General features: G+C 34.9%; 1 protein-coding gene across 2 annotated transcripts in view; it reads right to left on the bottom strand.

Moving 5' to 3' along the window:
* Positions 1-27: 27 nt before the first annotated feature.
* The window catches only part of TOP2B (DNA topoisomerase II beta), a 65,363-nt gene continuing 42,645 nt past the window's right edge, over positions 28-22,745 (bottom strand). For both annotated transcript variants that reach the window (XM_042903064.1, XM_042903063.1), the window contains exons 21-36: positions 22,199-22,430; positions 20,471-20,605; positions 19,698-19,898; positions 18,507-18,702; positions 18,271-18,362; positions 15,319-15,474; positions 15,086-15,169; positions 13,109-13,303; positions 10,768-10,912; positions 10,138-10,299; positions 8,480-8,681; positions 7,455-7,534; positions 5,703-5,813; positions 3,023-3,145; positions 1,442-1,536; positions 28-520 (exon numbers count right to left, since the gene is read on the bottom strand). In XM_042903064.1, coding sequence (XP_042758998.1) covers positions 353-520; positions 1,442-1,536; positions 3,023-3,145; positions 5,703-5,813; positions 7,455-7,534; positions 8,480-8,681; positions 10,138-10,299; positions 10,768-10,912; positions 13,109-13,303; positions 15,086-15,169; positions 15,319-15,474; positions 18,271-18,362; positions 18,507-18,702; positions 19,698-19,898; positions 20,471-20,605; positions 22,199-22,430 — 2,377 coding nt within the window. In that variant the 3' untranslated portion in view covers positions 28-352. The remainder of the gene's footprint in view (positions 521-1,441; positions 1,537-3,022; positions 3,146-5,702; positions 5,814-7,454; positions 7,535-8,479; positions 8,682-10,137; positions 10,300-10,767; positions 10,913-13,108; positions 13,304-15,085; positions 15,170-15,318; positions 15,475-18,270; positions 18,363-18,506; positions 18,703-19,697; positions 19,899-20,470; positions 20,606-22,198; positions 22,431-22,745) is intronic.

Raw genomic sequence — 22,745 nt, forward strand, 5'->3', positions numbered from 1 at the left:
TTCCCTCTTTAGTAAAGACACAGAGTACACAGTTCCATTTTTAATGTTTAAATTTCATTTCAAAAAGCAGGTCTGTAGTCTGCAACCATGACAATTAAAATCTGTGCTAATGCACGGCAGTCTATAACAATTCTACAAGCCAATCAGACAGTACATGACATTTCAATGAGTAAAAAAGAGCATAAAACCGTATGTGTAAGAACAAAATGTTAAAAGGCCTACCACAATAATAAAAAACCATCAATTACATCATCACATTAAAATAAGCCAGATGTACAAAAGTCTGAGACAGAAAAGACAAAAGGACAACACAATTTATCTGTTGAAAAATGTTTCTGTGCTCTTTGGGCACTTAATTAAACATTGCAAAATCAACATCTTCTTCGTCATCGGACTCTGCAAAATATTTTACTTCTTTCCTAGCCCGACCGCTCCGTGGCAGAGAAGGTGCTTCAGAAGTGAAATCTGATGGGAAGATGTCCACATCTGAATCCTGATCAAAAGAGGTTTTCTTCATTTTCTAGACATGGTTTAAAGAAAAAAAAGAAAAAGACTAATGTTAAAAAGAATTATTCCTTATACTTCACTTACATTTGAGAAATAATACAAATAACGAGGCTTCTAAAATCATAATTGTAATGCTAACTTAAGTGTAAGACCAGTTACCTAATCCTTTTTCCCTTTATAAAAATGATGAAGTATAATAATCTGCCACCGTGGTGATATTTTTTTCTGAATTTCTCTATTACCAAGCAACTATGCACAGTACCCGGATTAGTACAAATTATTTACTTGTAAGTACCTCTCAATTCATGAAAGGAAAACAAAACTTATGCACAATATGGAGTACATACTATGTTTATTATAAAAATGCAGAGAGGAGTCACCAAGATGGACCAGACACATGGAAGACTGGATGGAAAAGGCCAAGGTGGAGAATGGCGTGAAGCTAAAATCATGTTTGTATTTTTACATTTTAATAGGGAGAGAAGAAAAAGGACACTGGATGTTTTTCTTTTACCTATAAAAAAAAAAAAAGATTGTGTGCTCCTGGAGAAAGGTCAGACTGAAAATTAGCCACAGTCAAATGAATTCAAGTTAAAAGAAAAAAATCAGAGCCTGGGCAAATAAACCCAAGCTAAAAAGAAACAGCCCCTATTCGGTCTGAAAAGTATTTCAGACACATAGCCAATAACTTCAATCGTTCATTGGATGAAATAGAATACTCTTAATTAAGTAGGCTAATTTATGCCAGACTTTTATCCAAGAAATAGTCCTGATTGTATGTATCTTACACTTGGATAATTCTTTTAACTATACATAAGTGCCGTATGCATAAGAGAGGGTAGGTTTAAAGTGTTAGAAGACCTTATAGTAATAAGCCAACTAAGCCAGTTATAGATCATCGTAAAACAATGCATAAAAAGACGTTCCTGATTACCTTGCTTGGTGTTTTGGATGTTTTCCTGCCAGGGTTATAATCACCTTCATTTTCAGAGCCAGATGCTTTCCTTTTCTTTGCTCCTCGGCCTTTACCTTAAAATGATACAAAGGGGTTTTTTCCTCCCAAGGTTAAAGTACAGTATAAAAAGATAAATGCCACAACATTACAGTTCACTTCTTCGGCATGCCCCAATCAGTACTGCAATCCTGGTCTCTAAATATAAATGATGTAGAAACTATTGGGCGGCATCATTTCAGTTTTGGGATTGACGGGACGAAAGAGTATTTCACAAATACATTTAAAACTAGTTGGAAGGTCCTGGTGACAAATTTTAATGACCAAACTCCTGATACACAAGAGAAAACATTTGCATTTTGAACATGTGATCTTTGTGCCTAAAAAGAAAATGTCTTATTGCTTTTTAACTTGTATGTGATGAAAACAAGTTTTAGTTTCTAATTTGTCCTAGACTAGTACCTTTAAAAATACAATATGCATTATTAGAAAATACATATTTTCTTATTAGCACAAATTATGTTTAAATGTGTAGTCCAGATTTTACTTATGCACTAGTAACGACGAATCGCAGATCCCATTTTAGGTAGCACAGTCTTAGAATAAGCCCCGAGTATTAATCATAATCTGTCACATCCATGTTCCTTCTCAGACTTAAAAGCACCACATGCAGCTATTTTTTTTTTCCACCTAACTAACCTCTTATTCTCACTGGAGGAGAAAGGGGGAAAAGTCATATGCAAATGGTGACAAAATATTCTACATCCTACAATGATGCCAGTGAAAGAGAAAATGGAACTAAACTGCCATTCTAAATTTTAAAAATTCTTTAAGAGCTATGACGAACCAGATTGTACTAGTATGGATAGCCTAAACACTCTTGGGATGTCCTATTTTATCAAATGAATCAATGAAATGGCACTTCTGAATCTTTAACAGTTTCAAGCCAGGCATAACAGAAGTACCGATCTCCTCAATCACTGTTTCTTTTTTGCCCCTATTCTCCCTTGTTTCCATGTAGCTATCTCCTTATCCCAACCACCACTCTAAATACACTGATGGTAAATCTGTCAGTTGGGAGAAAAGGCTGAGCAGCTACCCTCAGAAAAAACTGTCTTACACATATTTTTTAAAAAGCACCTTTGAGGACTTTTCTAGATTCTGGAAGGAAATGAGGGTTCCAGGATGAAGAACTGGTTCCTAGATGAGCAAACAACAGCTCCAGTGTACAAGTCCCAGCTCCTGGGAATGGTCACTGTCCACTTGGCAAGGAGCCCTCATCTGCCTTCTCAATAACTACTCCCAGTGAGTCTGTGCAGGGGGTCTCTGAACCATTCTTAGGTATGTAAGTTGTTTACTTAACTTCCGAGTCGTAATTCCTTGATTCCTAAAATAAAGCACTAGACTTCCTCTGGACTCTAATTCAGCACTAATTCTTAAACATATTCCTTGTTGAGGAGTAAAGCAATTTAAAACAAAACAGTACAGTCTTTCTAAATTCAATGAGAAGAGACGAAATATTTCCTACGCGACATCCATTAGAGGGTTAAACATAATCCTCACCTTTTGGGGGTGTACTCTTCTTTGGAATGCCGAATTCTGAATCTGAGTCAGAGTTTATAGTCTCTACTTTCTTCTGTTTAGGGGTTCTCTTGGGCTTAGCAGTTGTATCTGAAGATGGTTTTCCTATTAAGCAAATTTCCATTTCATAAATCAATGTAATATACTTACCAGCGAACCATGCTCAAGCGAATCCTGTAACAATGGAATTTCTTACTGCTGATAGGAAATTGAGTAGCCTTACATAACAAAATGGTTTCTCTTCCCTTGGTGCCAGTATAAAGCCAAACAATTTCTCACAGATGACACCATGCTTTTTATTTAATTATGAATATGCCTTTTGCTATTTCGTGGGAGATTATTTTAAACAAAGGCCATTAATGTGAATTAAGCAGGAACTTTTAAAAAGCAGTAGTAAAAATATAGTCATGATAGAAAAGTAACATATTTGACATTAATTACAACTCAAGTATAACCACATGTTACGTTCTAACTTCTAAAATGTTTTAGAGGAAGGAAAAAACGTTTTTACAGGACCCCCAAATACCATGAATAGAAGCTGATTCACTTCAATTCAAAGTTGAAAAGTTGAAATCCAAACATGGCACTTTTATGTAGAAAGAAATGTGAAAATTCCAGGTAAGACAATAGGCCCAAAAGCCTTTGTTTTATGAATTTTGCTTTTAAAATAGAATGTTTTTCTGCTTCATTTACCTTCTATGTGAAAACTGATAAATCAGACTTCACTTGTGTGATTAGTAAAAATTAAAAAACAAAAACCAGAACAGGCTAATTACATGGAAAATGTATTCCTGGGCCCAATCTGAGATGCTAGGGTAAAGGCCCCTCATTAGGACGGCAAGAGAGTCCACACTCATGGCCGTGGCAACCACAGGTTTTGTGGCTTTTCCCTGAATCCTTATGACTGAGTCCACCACAAGAGCCACGTGGCAGGCAGCTCCTAGCACCAGTATAGGCTTGACACAGCAGTGTGTTCTAGGAACCAGCTTTCTCCTTCATTAGAGTTTCCAGGCTTGAGTGTTAGGTGGCAGTTCAAGTTCCACCAAGCAAATGTAAGTCGATACCGGAGTACCATGAGCTGCTTCTGCTGTCAACGACCGGAGTTAGAGGTTAACTTGTATAATAATACATAGAATTTGGAGCTAACAGAGATAATCTCACAGAGGATGGAGGAGGGGATGCATCCTCTCCTTGAAATGGGATTTTGTGGGAACTGTATTTTTGGAAGGCGGCTAGAGGAAGACTGAGGGCTTCAACTGTTTCACACAAGCATCACCCATTCAACTGACACAGGCTAGTTCAACTGGTGAAGCAGCCAGACGGGACAGGGGTTGTGGTATGCTAGCCTGTTAGTTAACACTCAACACTGACTCATTAGCTTAAATAGGAGTGCACAGCTCGATGAAGGAAACAGGTTGATACGTTCCAAGAAGTGACAGGGCTCCCAAGTTCTCGGGTGGTTATAAAGTGCTCACGTGAAGACAATTTTTAAAAAGATGCAGAAAGAAAAACTATAGGGCCTGTCTCAGTTTGAACTCCCCAGAAGCAGACCCCACCTGGCCCCAAAACAAAGACTCCAGTACAAGTACTTATTTGGGAGGTAAAAAAAAAAAAGGGAGAACAGAACTGAGGCAGCGAAGCGACAGCAGCCAGTAATGGGTACGGTACCAAGCCTGTCATCACCCTGAGGGCTCACCACGAGCAATCTCTGAGCCATGGGAAGCACACATCTCAGAGCCGGCTAACCAGAGAGGCAAGAGCACTAACGTATTTGCAAACCGGCTCTCTTCGATTACCGAGGAAGAGTGGCTGGAGTGGGGAAATACTAATATTCCAACATAGTAACAAGTCCTGAGGCAAAGAAATACAGGCACTGGCTGATGTGTACGGAAGAGGTGTGGGTGAAGGGATGCAGACAGGGCACCTGGTGTGTTGGCCAGAGAAGCTGTGGCAGTCAACCAACTTCTTACTGTGGTCCAAGTGCACTCAAAATAAGTAGGGACTTCTGTTGTTGTTCCCCTTCATCTAATATGTGCATGTCTACAATGGAATCTGTTTTACATTTTTGAGGTACTGAAAAGATGGTCCATACTGTATGTTTATTTACTTGCTGTGTAAGGAGCACTTATCTTTTAAACACAAAGCACTAATACTGGCCTTCTTCAAAAACACCAAGAGTATGTCCCTTGGGACTAATAACAGATTCCTATGTCAAATCAACTTAGATTTATGGAGAATCTAAGGCTATGGGAAAGAAAGAAGCTACATGACTCAGAAAGAAAAAAAGAAGACCCCAGCAGAACTGAGCCATCATTCCAAATGGGGTGTGAAGACATGACCTACCTAGATAACACAATCAGGCTACTAGCCAGACAAAATTTTCATCTATTTTACAAGCTAACACCTATAGGAGAGCTTACTTAAAAAGCTATCTTTAGATATCAATACACAGGATTATTTTATAATTACAATAGTTTCACAATAAGGTCTTACATTTTAATTATTACTTCATACGGTTAGAAAACAAGAGGGATTCTCTTTATACACATTTATACTATTTTCTACTGAAATCCACGTGCAAATAGTTTCAAATTAAATTTCCTTTAATATCAACTACATATAGTCTGTAAGATGCTTAACAACATCAAATCTAAGTACATACCCTTTTTAGCAGCTACTGTTTTACTTGGAACTTTATCTGTTTGTTTCAGACCAAACGATGGTGAAAAAACAGAGGCAGAATCTTCTTCATTACTGTCAAATTTAGCTGAATCTAAAAATTATAAAGCTTTCTTTCAGTAAAGAGACTCTATAAGGACCACTTAACAGTTAAACTTTGATTCTTTTTACTGATGACTTCTCTTTAGCTAATTGATCTTATAAATTTCTATTTTGTGATCATATAATCCATAACATACAAACAGCTGAAAACAAAAAACATAACAATGTTATATTTCAAAAATGTTAACTCTGTTGTAAAACAATATAGAAATGTATAGAGTAATAAAATTCTTAATAGTCCCAAATGCTAATCATTTAAAACATAACTGATCAGCTCAAAAATACTGATTGAGGGGCGCCTGGGTGGCGCAGTCGGTTAAGCATCCGACTTCAGCCAGGTCACGATCTCGCGGTCTGTGAGTTCGAGCCCCGCGTCAGGCTCTGGGCTGATGGCTCGGAGCCTGGAGCCTGTTTCCGATTCTGTGTCTCCCTCTCTCTCTGACCCTCCCCCGTTCATGCTCTGTCTCTCTCTGTCCCAAAAATAAATAAAATAAAAAAAAATAAATAAAAAATACTGATTGATTTTAAACTGCAAGATCTCACTGTGATTATTTTACTGTCTACACATCTAATGCTGTTAACCATTTCAGGAATATCAGTAATAATGTTCAATCTAAGAAAGTGGTAACTTCATCTTTTAAAAACCAATTTTAAGTCACTGAAGATCAATTTAAAAGGCAGCAGGCATGCTCTGGTTTCTCTTCAGATCACATCAATCTTTCGCCTTTTAAAAGTCATTAGGCTTCAGTTTACTCTTATACTCCATTTTGATTCAACAGTTCCGCTCTTCATCCCTCCCTCCTTCCCTTTGTCAAACCAAAACAGGGATTCGATATGTCTACTTAGATGTGACAGTTTCACATAACAGTTTTGACATGCTCTCAAATATGCATATCTATCTGTACACTTACAATATGTATCAGATCTATGTCTGTCTGCCTATATGTGTGTGTGTTTTAAAAATTCAAGACAGTTAAGTGTAACTAGATTGACCTTAAAAATTCCCCACATAAAAATATAGGAAATAGGGGCACCTGGGTGGCTCAGTCAGTTAAGTGTCTGACTTCAGCTCAGGTCATGATCCCGCAGTTTGTGAGTTTGAGCCCCATGTCGGGCTCTGTGCTGACAGCTCAGAGCCTGGAGCCTGCTTCACATTCTGTATCTCCCTCTCTCTCTTTGCCCCTCCCCAACTCACACTCTGTCTCTCTCTCTCTCTCAAAAATAAACATTAAAAAAAAATTGTTTTAATAGGAAATAATATACACCCTGATTAAGTTTGCTTCTTTCAGCTACTACAGTTTAGTACAAATCCGAATATCAGTCCCCTTGTAGCTTAAAACAAAAAACTGTCACATATACATTCACATTGCCATGAAAATCAAATTTCATCTTCCAAGATTTATCTTTTTCTCTCATTAAAACACTACATGCACATCTATACACACATCTATCAACCTAACGAGTTCCGTAATGCCTATTTTGACCAATTAGTTGGTACTCATCTTAGAAAAAGTAAATAAACCTTGTTACATTGAGGGAAATGTAAAAAGAAGGTAAGTTTTCCGCTCATAAAAAAAATCCATAGCAATAATACAGTAAGTAATTAATCAATGAAAAGATTAAAGGAGCATACCATCTTCTGACTTCTGAGAGTATGAAGGAAATGAGAAGAGATTCCCAAAATCTTGACCTTTTTTGTCATGTGAAGATTTTCTATTAGAAAGAAAAATTAATCACAATTTAAATATAGTTTCAACCTTGGTAAATTATATAATGTGCTGCAGGATTATAATTGCAGTTCTCTCATTGGTTTCTCTTTGTCAAAGACAGGGGAACCAAACTTTTTTTTTCTGTCTCACATGCACAGGTGTGCACAGAAATACATTCAGAGACACCAGAAAAACCCATGATTTAACATAAGAGAATGGAAACTGAGCAAAGGTTAAAGTTACCCAAATTATCACTACATTAAATTTTATGATTAACAGAACTGTTCCAGAATTCAACATCAGTAAATTATGGCCAGAAACCTAAGGAGAAAGTCAGAATCTCTGTCAGAGTCCTCAATAATCCTATTTTTAACCCTAGACTGCCTATGATAAAACACTTCCTTTAAAATCTAAAACAGCTTACAAACTTTACATCTTACACATTAAAGTTCAATACTCTCCAGAGGCAAAAAAAAAAAAAAAAAAAAAAAATCAAAGCCAAAGCTAGGGAAGAAAATTAAATCCTCCCAGTTCTAAAGAATTAGTAACTTCTCTGAACCATGTTGTCAATGTCCCATAGGCCTGCAGCCTATTTTTCTAAAGTTTTACTGGAACACGGCTACACTTAGTCATTTACATACTGTTTCTGGCTGCTTTCTTGCTACAATGGCAACAACTGAGTAGTTGCAAAAGAGACCATATGGCTTGCAAAGCCTAAAATATTTGCTATAGAGCCCTTTATGGGGGGGGGGGGGGACCTGCCAATCCATGCTCTAAACTATAGACAACAGTTCTGTAAACAGCTGCAACATTACCCAGATTTTTTCCTTTGTGAGGAGGACCTTACCTCAAATGATAATAAATTCTTAGACACAGTTTACTAGGAGATCTTTAATAGATGCCTAAATAATGAATTGTACCATATAACGAATAGTACTTTATTACTTACTCTGGAGTAGCTTTTGATTTGCCAGGTGAAAATGTATATTCATCTTTATCTAGGCCATCTGAAGGAACAAATTCATCTTCCCCATCATTTGTTATGGGAGATGCTTTCACTTTCAATTCCTCTAAATCATTATTGTCCTCATCATCATCAGCATCATCATCCTCCTCTTCTGAGAAGTCAAATGTGTATTTAGGCCTTTCAGCTAAGAGGAGAAAAAAAACCAGGAATGTTAAATCCAGCTTTATTTACATGAAATATTACAAATAATGCATTTGAAGATATTCCAGCTATCTCTAAAAAGAACAAAAGGGGGGAAAAAAGACAAGCATTCACAGCAAAAACCAACAGCTTTGGCCTCAGTTATTTTGATAGCATCAAGGGTTAATCTTGTACTTCCCAGGAGGCTAATGCTGCATATGGCACAGGGGAGCACAAACTGATTAATAAGATTGTTAGGGTGCAATTTGTCATACTTAAATATTACTCAAAAATAGGAATATAAGCCATTGTAAAAGGGACTACTAAGATTTCCCATTTCTGCAATTACAAAAGACAAATTTTACTCGTCTTAGAAAGGTGCCGAACTTTCTCTTAACCTCTTACATAAAAACTTCTATCTTCTATTCACAATAGTTTTACTACAAAATAACAGACCATAATTCTTCAGATGAATGAGAAATATAGAGATAATACCTCAACATATTACTAAACAATAAAAAAAGCATAAAAAGGTACCAAGTATGGGGAAAGGCACATTAGTATAATGCAAGTCTTATAATTTCTAGCATATACTATGGAATAAAATTTTTACATAATTTGGATGCTGTGTCATTTTATACTTCATTTTAGGTGTACGAAAAAGACTAAATACAATTTTGAAGTATCTAATTTAATAGATTAATTTTCACATAAGTTAAGTTACTCTATTAAAAATTCACCTACATTGTACTACCTGTGTGCATTAGGAAAAGAATTCAATCACTGGCGATTAGAGCACCAAAGAATTTAAGGTCTGACATATATTTTTAAAAGTATCTCGCAGAAATTAAACAACCATAATAAGGTATCATTCATTTTAACTAAATTAGGACTTAATAAAATTTGAGAAGAATCTTTACAATAGGACACTCAATTTTTAAATATTTGAAGACTTCAAATTAATGAATATTCAGAAAGGATAAAATTGCATGCTTAACAGCCATACAAAATAACAAGATGATATCTTCATCCTAACTCTAGCACTGCAATTATATAAATTATGCTGTGTGCATGGAATCAGACTTCTAATCATGAAACTTCGTGATATATGGGGTAGAAAACAAAACAAAAACTACAAAGCACTTCTACTGATCACTGTTGATATTCTACCAAGAAACAGTTTTTACCAAACATCTTCAAACTATGGGATTAAAACCCAAACTTTCTAACAAAAACCAATAGACAACATGATTCACTTTAGAGCAATCTATGTCCAACTTTGCTAAAAACAACATTCTCTAAAGCAACATTTTTGTCTTCATGAACTGTAACTTCTGAAATACTAACAATTTAGTACTTTAATGACATTGACAGTACTAAATATACCAACTTATAGGAGTAATACTAACTTGGGCAAACTAGAATATACAAGAAAATAAAAATAAAATATATCAAAGTACCAGCTGCTCTCCTAAGCAAAGAATCTCTGGGAATAACCACAGGCTCTGTTTCTTCCAAGTCACTTTCTGACTTGGATTCATCATCTGACCAAGGATTCCGTTTCTTCACTTTCTTTGCAGTGGATTTACCAGATGATGTAGGTGTTTTTCTCACCCTGGTACCTAAAAATGAAAGAATAAGGTATATATCAATATTTATACAAATGTCATTACTAAAAATAAAACTCATAATGAAAGGTTAATTATAAAATAATGTTCATGAAAATTTAAGACATTAACATCAACTACTAGAGGAAAAAAAAAGCACAATAAAAAAAAAATCTAGCTATACCCTGTACATATATATATTTTTCCCCCCTCACAAAAATACTTTGTAGGTAGGGGCACCTGAGTGGCTCAATCAGTTAAGCGGCAGACTCTTGATTTCAGCCCAGGTCATGATCTTGCAGTTCATGAGACTGAGCCCCACGTCAGGCTCTGCACTGACAGTTCACGGAGCCTGCTTCTGATTCTCTCTGTCCCTCTCTCTCTGCCCCTCCCCCACTCACACTTGCTCTCTCTCAAAATAAACAAAAAAATTTTTTCTTAAAAAAAAAAAACAACAAAAAAATCTTTGTAACAGTTCCTCACCAGGCTCCTTTTTCTCCCTTTTGGGTTTGGGACCTTTATTTACAGGAGCTGACGGGATCAATGCCTCTTCTCCTGTACCCTCTACTGGTGTTCCACTGAATTCTTCGTCAAATTCTACTTTCACTGCTGTGGTATCGAGATCACCCTATACATTAAACAAACAAATAACTAGGAGTAAAAATACAAATTAACACCATACATTTCCAGCCAATAGATCACTTCTTCATATCAGATAAGTAAAAAAATAATGCAGAGGACATTGATCAGACCATCTTCTACTTTATTTACCTGCAGCAAATGATATTGCTTACCACTCTACTATTCTGATACACTCTATGAGATAATAGCTACTTAAAAGTAACCATAAAAAAAATAAGATGGCAGCTTTTGATTATCAAAGGGGCTTTCAGACCAATAGCAAAATACACCAAAAAGTACCTGCAAAATAAGTTCCTATATTTCAGGTCTCTCGTACTAGAAAAAAATCACAGATTATTGAAAGAAGATAAGCAACACATGTCATGCACTGCTAGGTATTAGTCAAAGTCTCCCTACCCTAAGATTATTAAAAGACAGAGAAGGACACCAGGACAAGTCATTAGAATACAAATAACAAATATGGAGGGAGGTATAAAAGTAACCCAGGGGGAGAAGTGAGCAACTCTGCCCAAGGCAGGGTCAGAGATGACTTCATGGAGAAGAAGCCTTTCTGACTGGGTTTTGAAAGAATCATGTATGTTTGCCAAGTGAAGAGAAGGAAAGGAGGGAAAAGCATCCCAGGCAAAAGACACAGAGGCACGATCACCATATTATGTTTAGCAAATTTCAAACAGTCGGGTAGGATTCAAGGAAAGGGAAAAGGAAAGAGTAGGCACATGGAAACACAGGGAGGTATGCAGTTGCTATATGACTGGATACTAGAATCTGTGTGCAGTCAGTGGGGAGTCACTGAAAACTTTTGAGCATCTGTGCAATAGTCAGACTTATTTTTGGAAATATCACATAGGTAGTAAGAGACAAAACAGAGAAGAATGAAGTACAAAAATGTAGAAGTCATGATAACTAGAGACAGGAAGACTAATTAAGAGGAACACTTTACGTCAAAGAAAACTTCTGAAATTCTAAGCCAGTATCAATGGAGACCAAGAAAAGCGGGGCAGTGGGGGGAGGATTGTGGAACTGCTACACAGGCAGTCAGTAGGATTCAGTTACTGATTAGATGAGAAAGTCCCAGGTTTTTGGCTTGTTTGTGATGGGTGATAAGGCACAGAGGTGGAAGAGGTTTTAAAATCAGGATAATGGGCTCAGCTTCAGTTATGTGGAGTCTGAGGGGGCTTTGGGCAGTCAGGTAGCTGTGTTAACCTGGCACTCCTGAAAACATTGTAAGTTAGGGACAAAGATTCAAGAGTCATCAATGTGAGTGAAAAAAAAAAAGGTCTGGGCATAGATGAGGTTACTTGAGACTATGTAAGGTGAAGAGAAGAGTGCTAAGAACAAAACACCAACTAAAAAGGAGAGAGGCCATTTCCTAAGGAGGAACCTGTGTGTGCTAGGAAGCTAGGTAAGAGGCAAATAGTACACACATCAGTTTATCAGAACAGTAGAAGAGAGTGATCTCTCTGGTATCACAAAGTTCCTATGCTTTCAAATATTAGCTCGGTACACTCCATCTCTGAGGCTCATTTCTCAAGCTCTAAGTAGACTAATGGACGTATCTATATATTCCCTAGGCTCTAAAATCAACCTGCCCAGAAAAATCTGCTTCTTTCAGACCACCATGCCTCCTGTTTCCTCAACTCTGAACAGCCTTCTCAATTTGACTAACTCTTGCCCAACAACCTTCTGGAGGGTAGCTTAAGTCCATACTTTTAAATCCTCAATAGAACCAATCAATGCCAATGACATGGGAGGTGCTTGATAATTTTTTAACTAAGGGTAATAACAAATAAATAGTAAAAGCTTACTTTGAAAACCAAATATTTTTCTGCTTAAGAGACTTCCTTAATTGGTCATGATGTAGAACTAAAGTTCATATTTTAAAGCTGATATGTTTTTGGTTGTTGTTCCAGGATTTTAATGTAGAATGCTGCTAAATAGACTATTTCTAGCTCTCATTTTAAAAACTCCATCAACCAAGTAGTTCTTTACATATATGTAGATCCTTGACTAATGTTTTCATTTTGTGGACGAACTGCTCTCATAGAACAAATGATTTCCTATCACAGTGAAATATATTAGAAACAAAGCATGATTTAATAAGCGCACAGTAAAACTGAATATATATATATATCATTAGGAAGATGGAGTCTACCAATGAGTTAAAACAAAAGAAATGTCATACCTTTTTCCTCTTCAGCAACTTTTTGCTGGCATCTGCCTTCATAGCAGTAATTTCAGGAACTATTCTTCTCCCATAAGGGGAAGGCATTGTCTCTTCCAACTGAAGTTTCTTCACCTTAGGTTTGCCAACTTTACCTTTTATTGCTTTCCCAGCCATTCCAGCCAGAATATCTTCTCGTTCTTGCGCCTCCACTTTCTGAAGTATAATTATAAAAAGGGTGGGTGTGAAACATCTCATTAGAAAAGACAATCAGTACTGCATAAGAAATTCAAACTACAGTAAAACCTTGGTTTGCGAGCGTAATTCATTCTGAAACGTGTTTGTAATCCAAAGCCCTTGTGTATCAAAGCAAATTTCAAGAATCATGGGCTCAGCTGGGATCATGTGGTGTTCGGGGTCACGCACTACTCGTATCACTTGTCTTGCAGATAAACAGGAAATCTTTGTAGCATAATAGCTTAATGGAAATAACATAAGCTTTGAAATCAGACAGACCTGGATTTCAATCTTAACACTTCATTTATTAGTTTAAACTAATACAAGAAATAAGTTATAATTTATAGAGCACCTATTAAGTTCCAGGCATTAAAACTCATGTAATCCCCATTTTATGAATGAGGAAGATTGGGACTCTACAAACATAACTGCTCTTAACCATAATGATGTAATGCCTCCCTAAACAAGTTATTTAACCTCTCTAAACTTCAGGATCTTCATCTAAATAACTGTTTAATAAGCTCTTTCATTTGGGGTTGTGACAGGAGTCAATCTGAGGATTACACAGAACACAGTGCCAATACACAAGATATTCAATTAATGGCGTAAGATTTTAAATGATACAGAGAGACATGAAATTTAAGTCTAAATCTTTTTAGATGTAAAAAGTTACCATATCCAGAAAAAAATAAGTTGTCTGGATCTATTTTGCTAATTATCAAGTAATAAAATAAGGTGACGAATTAAAAGAGTAATAAAAAAAGGTGGGGGAGAGGAGGGAAGAGTAGTGTTATTCACTGGGACTATTCTGAGTGATGATATTTCAACAATCAGGAAATTTACAGGCATAGCCACAAAAAGTTTTCTATGTCTCAAGAATCAGTGATCAAACTTAAAGCAGTATTAGACTATCATTAATATTAATCAGAAACAATGTCTTTTTAACATATGCCTGTTTCATGTACCAGCAGAAAAAGGCTCTAATTTTTAAAAATCTAATTCATTAATCTAAGTCATATTATGACACTTGAAAGATGATTAAGGAAACCCAGAACAACAGCACTAAAAAATGCCAGAAATTCTATAAGGCTACCACCCTCATTTGTAAGAGTCCTAATTCTGATTTAGGTCATGAAAATAAAACTAAAACATGTGGACAAAAATCAATGAAACAACTAAAAGTAAAAAATGTACTATCATACAAGTAATGACAAATAATAATTGACCTTGTGCTACTCAAAATCAGATGATCATATTGCTAACCTTAATTTAATTCTAATATCTTAAGTGAGTTAGTTGCTTCACAACAAATTGGGCAATTTTAGAAAAAGTTTACATTTTCTATCTTTCTCTACGTTTTTTTTTTTTTTAAATTAGAATTCTACCTGGAGAAAACTAAGTTATAAAAACTATGTTAAAATTTCTCTGTTATAAACCTAAAGTCACTATCATTCTACTTTGTAAAAGTTAACATACTTAAACTGAATCAATAAGCTATTTTGAAGTTAAGAAAATTTAACAGAAAGTGTTAGTATTCAATTTATTCTAAATTTAACTTCATATAGGTTTTTACACTCATCTATACCAAATATGACTTTTCTTTATAACTTCGTAGAGCTGGAAGCTTAATCCTAATGCACCTTATAAACACATTAACCTTTACAGACTTAAAAGAAACTGAAATAATTTAATTAAAGAACTTTCATTCTTATTTCAAAAACATTACTTTTCCAAATATAGTTTAATGGAGACTTAACCTACATCCAGTTCCTCAACAAATGCTGCTAAATCTTCTTTCCAAAGATCTGAAGGAGATTTTCTTTTAAGATCATTGACCTCTCGCCCCTATAATAAAAAAGTAGTAAAATTTAAACATTCAGTAATTTAATAAAGTATAAAGGGTAAATCAAAATACTTCTTTTTGTAAAAAGAAAAACAAATAAATGGATAATACTGAAATAGTTTCAAATTATTTAACCCACAAAAGTTCATACTTTTGCATCTCTCTGTTTAATCAGTTCTTCAACTTTTTCTTTAGTAAGAGACCACAGAGACATATTTAAAATATAATTAAAATCGGGGCCTGAAGGAGTTCCTGAATCAGAGGAACTATCATCATGCTGGTTTTGTGTTTCTTCCTCTTCTGCTGCCTGTAAAAAATAATAAACTTTATATTAAAGTCCTGTATAGTATCAAATCAACGCTGAATTTTATTGAATATGGAGTTAAAAATTCCACAAATGCTATACTCTTAATGCTATATTCTCAGGGTGGTTGGGGTTATTTTAGATTTCTATCTTCAGGATTACAATATAAAATATGTACTTGCTATAAAAAGTTTTCTAAAAATACACAATAATAAATCTTCAAAAGGAATGTATAGTCAATCCCTATTTATCTAGGAATCTGATGAAAAATTAACTGCTTTGCCCAGGCACTAAGTCATAAAATGAGAAGATACCACATCTTGAAATTAATAGAGTGGAACTAATGTTTTATCACTGCATCTTGTCAGATTTTTATATTGGTGAGTGAATTAACAATTTGAAACCCGAAATAAGTATCACTTATAAAGAATGTTTTACAGTTGTAATATAAATATGCTAAGGTGCAGTCACTAAGTATGATTTCTTAATAAAAATTCTCTAAAGCAACAATACTCATGTCAGAATGAACAGAAAGTTCAATTAAGAATTTAATAGCTGGTGAGTTAGAGTAAGAATTGTGAGGGCTATTCCAAATTTTTATTTGCAAGGTCTTTTTTCACAGAAACGGTTGCAATAAAAAATCCTCTTATGCTAATATTAAATTTCAAAATCCAATGAATTTAATAGAAGTTATTACAGGTGACATCACCTTTAAGATTTTTAAAATAACAACAGCCATTAAATAAAATTGCATTTAAATTTTTTAAGGCACTCAGATAATTAAAAATGACTGAGTTAACCATGACATCCCAAGAAACAAAACGTTCGCTTTTGGTAACCAAAAAAAGAAAAAAATCGCTTTCAATTTAGTTTAAAATTTTCAGTAAAATGATGTATATATACACAAAGTAAAGTTTAGTGTACTTTAGAAGGGATAAAGATTAAAAATTGCAAAGCAACATGCTTCATTACATAAACAAAACTATGAATTCAATTAAGCAACATTAGCCAAATAAGAAATGCTGTTGCTGAGCCGATAAATGATCAAAAAGTACCCAGACAAATAGTACTTACGACAAATTCGTAAATTCTACTATTTTCAAAAATTCTTCATGAAACAGTGTGTTTCTATGGAATATTTAGGTTGTTACACTACTATTAAAATATTATCAGGCTGTCATAAAATCCTGTTTAGATCCACACTCTAGAAGTCTATTTGCTCTAGGTTTTGATGACACCCAGAATATTGGTAACATTCTATGGATATATGTGTATCTACCACTGTTAGCATGAAGATAACTAAGGATACTTTCAGAAATCAAGAATAAAAACTTTAATCTCATAATTATCTGCTTTGTAATTCTCTCTTCTCCAACTCTACACAATAGGACACTCTTGTAAGAGCAGCTCCTTTTGTTACCTTCACCCCCAAAGTGAACACATGGCCAAGATGCTGAAAAAATTTTGATGGTGACAATGAAATTAGTGAAACCAACCACTAGGTTTTATCCATGAAGTCTACTTCCACTGGAAGGGCACTCTCAAACCCTAAACATCTTTATCTTTTAAAACTAAGCATTAAATTTACTAGCTTACTAGTTAATTGTTTTTAAGATATAGTTTAAACCAACAATGATACAGAAGGGCAAGCAGTGTATAAACCATAATTTGGGGTTTAAAAATGCAGTAAAACACACTGAAAAGAGCAAAGTGCTTGGATCATCTTAATTCTGAACACTCCCCATCTTGTCCTCCCCCATCTTCCCCAAACGATAAATAAGCCTATTATCTTAATATATAATTGCTAAGCATATAATTTATTCTAAATTTACTCGCTCTAATATCTGGCATTCTATAGACTGTTCAAACTTTTAAAAAGCTTAAATAATAAAAACAAAAGCAACACTTCAATGTAGTTGATAAAAAATCTGAAAAACATTGTGGGTTGAGAATTCATAAATGTAGGGAAGTGTCAAGTTTCACTTTAAGTTATGTCATATAATTGTAACTGTTATCACGTATACACAACATTCTAATTAAGAAGTCATTTCTATAACGTTCTTCCTTTTGTACATTTGTGTTCTCAATCACAATGTTGTATTGCCTTTTTAAATTTTTCTTTTAATTATATACAACAGAAAGAGACTAATTCTTGAGAAGAATCTCAAAGTTTCAATATTCCATTCACTGAATACTAGTACTTTATGATCTGAAATGGACAATTTAATAAATAAAAGATCAGATTTCATCTGAAGTTCCAGGGTTTAAACTTCTAGTCAAAGATCTAAGCGTAGGACAGAGCACATACTTGGTGCTCAATAAACCCTATACTATTGAAGATTTTGTCTCTAGTCTTCCCAGCATAAACCAAAACCACACCAAGTGAATGGTGACTGGATACCATACTATGGCAATCGTCAGACCAGTGTGAAATCATCTATGTGCTACCAGTATAGTTCCCGGGTTGTACACATGCACCTCACAAAGACCACCACCACGAGTAACACCCTTTAATGGCAGGCTCAGAAAAAAGGCCAAGGAGACTGAGCTACCTTCTCACACCTGGAGTCATTTCTCCAGGCCCTGGCTGGGTCACACTGGCAAAGGGCTCTGTGGTGGGTGTGCACTGCAAAGTCCTGCACTGTATCTGTTCTGCGGATGAACAGAAGACTTCAGTCTCCAAACAGAGAACTCGGCACCTTTACAGCAGCATTAAATTTAAAATTTAGGGGTTGGGTTGTTTGTTTTGGAATTTGCTTTTAAAAGCTTCTCTGAATGTCTTGTTCTGCAAATGATTACCTTTTCTTGTGCTTCTTTCCAGGCTTTCACTGGGTCAGATTCATAACCTCTCTGGACTAACATTTGAATCAAATCTTTCTTTGACCTATTCTCTATGTGAGGGAAAAATAAAGTTAGGATCAAGAAAAGAGATTCAATTTGTATTTGTTTATATTCTACTGATAAAAATGTCTTCTATTAATAAAGTTTTTTTTCCATTTTAACTAATGTTTAAATTTTTAAAGGTTGCATCTTACCTATGGTAATTTTTCCCTGTATCTTCTCTAAAATGAAACGGGCTTGATTGTTAAGCTTTGTAGATTCTGCTCCCAACATTCCTACAAGCCACTCCTTACGTAAACCGTAATAACTTAATCGTAAATCAAAGAATTCTTTCAAAATGTCTTGCACAGTTTCATACTTCTTGAGACATCCCATATGATCAAAGAGTACCTAAGGAAAACACAGTTTTTGAAGATGACATAAATCCGTACTGGTATTTTTAACTTGTAGGACATCTACGGTATTTAAAATAACTACAACGTACTTAAATGAACAGACACCACCGCTAAATGCTTGTTAAATAGAACCAAAATTATTAAATATTCCTTTGGTGACTCCAAGAAACATTCAATTCTCAAAACTATGACAATATTTAAAATAATTCTGAAAGATAAATAGGTCCTTTAAAAAAAGGTTCCTACTCAAAATGGCTATAAAACCATCTAAGAAATTTTTTTCAAACTAAAAATAAATGTTAAAAGTTTGTTTACAAATGGTGAATTCACAAATGTTCAAGTTCTCTCTCCCCCATATACCTAATAGAGGTATATTTGTCGCTTTTTTGTTTTTTATAATCATGCTATAATTCATTCAAACTTCCTCAATTTGGAGGAAAATTTTACTTCTTCTCTATCCTTATTCTCCTTTTTCCATCTGCCTTTCTTAGCAGATTATGGCAGTTTGTCTCAGCCACTGTGCTATTGGACTTTTTCTCTTACTCTATTTTATGTCTAAAAGCTAATTTGGAATGGAATGAGGGTTACTCATACATGTTCACTTTCTACCTTTCTCTCCAATTACATACAAACACAAATATACAAGTTTAGTAAAGCAGATTAGAGCTGTGGGGAGAGAAGTACTCCACAATTAAAATGCTAACAGAGACAGGAAGAAGGAACATGAAAATCCTGCACCAATCATTCTCATAACTTCTGGTCAGTGTACATATCCTCTGTGTTCAAGCCCAGATGCACAAATGCAGAGTTGGGATTAAGAGTAGTGGGTAACAGGAGAGGAAAAGGAATGTACCTCTAGATTCTTCAGCAAATATATAGGGGGAAAACCATTCAGATTTATTATAGCCACAACCATCATGAAGCCAATCGCAAAAATCCAACTCATGGCATGGAAGAAACATTAAATTAATAGTAAATCTAATCAATTACCATGGAATTACAAGTAAGAGTAGTTTGAAGTTTAAAAACTTTATGCAATCCAGCAGCTTCTGCTTGTGCTAGCTTCTCTTCAGTCATTTTCACCACAAATTTCACAGTTGTATCAGTATGATATTCTTTATAATCAGAAATTAATGCTGGTGTTTTATCTGTTCCATTTAGCATAGGTTCCAAAACCTGTTCTTTGTATACCTACAAAAGATATAAAAGTAAGTAATTCTTCTCCTGACACACACTTGCATTCTCATACTGTAAGTCATGCAATTCTTAAAATATTCCCAATTCTGGTGGGAAAAAAAGAAAAATGCCATGTCTATCATCTCCTGCCCAGCATCTATAAAGGACAATATATGGGGGTCTCAGTGGTGAAAGAAGATACACAGTAACGGTTCTGATCTGCTCCTACACCAAAGCGCAAGGAAAGGGCTAAGAGTATGAAGAGGATGACATCAACCACAGCTGACAAGAGATGACAACGCATATACTTTTAGATCGTAACAGCTGATACTGACACGGACTTATTGACCATATTTGTAAGGGTTCAAAGCTAGCTTAAGTCATTTTACCTTTTAAAGAAATTAAACTTTTAAATTACTACTTCAACATTCAAAGCACAAATTCGATTTGGAGGGGTCAAAAATGTATACAGGAAATTTTAAACACTGTACAAACTGAGGACAAACAACGACGGAATCATATTCTTACCAGAAAGCATTACATAACACACTGCCCTCCTGACAGGCAGCTCACACACGTATACTAACCTGTGTCCAAGTTCTAACTGGAAGCTCTGTAATCTCTACTGTGTTTCTATCCACCACAAATATTTCACCACTGACTGCATATTGGTTTTGACCAAGCTCTTGGATCGTTCCTTTAAAGTTTTTGTAGTTTGGAAGCTGCAGAGAAAAATAAAAATAACTCAAGGCACTGACTTGACTTCTCTCTTAAATGCCTATACCACACTTGAATGCCCCTTAGTCTACGGTCTACTGCTACTGACAGATTAACATGATTTAAACTAAATTCCTCACCCTCAATAGTCGGTCTCCAAATAATCACTCGATCCTGAATTCACAGCTTCTGTTAATATAATCTCAACATCTCCAAATCTCAAAACCTTAGCTTCATCTTTCCTAGTCTTCTTAGAAAATTTTTTTTCAGCCTATTGCCTCTATCCCTCCTTCTCCCCTAGATTAATAATCCTTTCAAATCAAACTCTTTGGATGTTATATTGAAAGCCTTCCACAACCCGCACCCAATCTGACTTTCTACCTTTTCTCCAATGATGTGCCTTCCAGGCCACTACTCTTCTTCCACACTGTTTAAACATTTTGAATACTCTTACAATATATACATATATCTATATACACGTATAGAGAGAGCGCACACATGAAAAGCAAATATTGACCAAATAGACTGACTTAATATTCTAAAATGCATCTGAAAAAATTAAGACACAATAATCATAAGACATTTTTTGCTTCTATTAGAAATATTTTAGAGTACTTTAAAGTATTTAAGGGGAAAAAGATTTTAAATCATACTTTTAGCCTAATGTTTTGTTTGATTTTATAAGAATGAAATAAAACTTGGAGAGAAATAACATAAAAATATTTTGTTTCCATATGCTGGTTTTATGAAGTGTTTTTTTCCTCTGCTTATTTACATTTTCTATAATGACCACTATAATTTTTTAATTTTTATATTAGAAATACAATTTTAGGGGTCCCTGGGTGTCTCAGTCAGTTTAAGCATCTGCCTTGACTCAGGTCATGATCTCACAGTTAGTGAGTTCAAGCCTTGCGTTGGGTTCTGTGCGGACAGCTCAAAACCCGGAGCCTGCTTTGGATTCTGTGTCTCCCTCTCTCTCTGCCCCTTATGGGCTCATGCTCTCTCTCTTTCTCACTCCTTCAAAAACAAACATTAAAAAAATGTAAAAAAAATATATATACTTTTATTTAAGTGTATCTTTATAAAGGGAAACTTCCAAATGATTTTAAATCAAGTCAACAAAGGGAAGACACCTTTTTAAGAAGTTTTTCTTGGAGGGAGTTTGGGGCAAAATAAGCACAGTGGATGCTATAGGACAAAATTAAAATTATGAGGATACATTAAAATATATACAATCTGTTAAGTGTCCTTACAACTCTAATAGGATTTATTAGTTTGAGAACAAAAACAAAGTTGCATATAATTTTGTCATGAAACTATTATTCTCTACATAATTTAGATATTTAAAAGCCTGAAATGAGTTATTTTTAATTTTCAATAAAGTTTCTCCCCATAATCCTTATTCTCCAGGCTTTTTCCAAAGCTTATACTTTTTACCATAAGCACATATCAAGTACACACTAATAAGGTCTTTATTGTCTACAATATGTTCCAAAATGAAAATGGTTCCAATACTTTTCTAAAATGACTGGACTTTGTAGTTTACACATTACCATTTGTTAAATAAACAATATAAGCAGGAAGTTCTAAACAATTACCATAGGATGAGGATCCAAGCCATCTAGCATTCGTCTGACGTTGTTCACAATTTCCCTAGCATCATAGTTGGGTAGTTTACAGGCCCATCCAGTGCCAATGCCCTCAGCACCATTTATTAAAACCATGGGAATTATAGGAATATACCACTCAGGCTCTACACGTTGATTATCATCATAAAGGAATTTAAGCAGGTTGTCATCCACAGCAGGAAAAAGCAGTCTTGATAAAGAGCTAATGAAAGGGGGAAAAAATATGGAAAAATGGCTTGGTTTTAGGAAATAAAACTTTATACATAATTAAAGACTATATTTCAAAAAGAGGAATGCATTTTTTAAAATATTTGATTACATGTACTTAACCAATTTACTAAACTTATTACCAAATAGATTTTTCAGGCAGAAAGCCAGAATAAAATAGCCCTATTTTACTTATGTGCTTACTTACTAGCCTACTTAATTTCTTAGTATTAGTAAATAATGTTTTATGGATTTCCTCTTACTCTGACTAAACCCCAAAACCTCTCCTCAGCCTATAAAGTAAACTTGG

The sequence above is a fragment of the Panthera leo genome, chromosome C2 (assembly GCF_018350215.1).
Source record: "Panthera leo isolate Ple1 chromosome C2, P.leo_Ple1_pat1.1, whole genome shotgun sequence".
NCBI classification, from domain to species: domain Eukaryota; kingdom Metazoa; phylum Chordata; class Mammalia; order Carnivora; family Felidae; genus Panthera; species Panthera leo.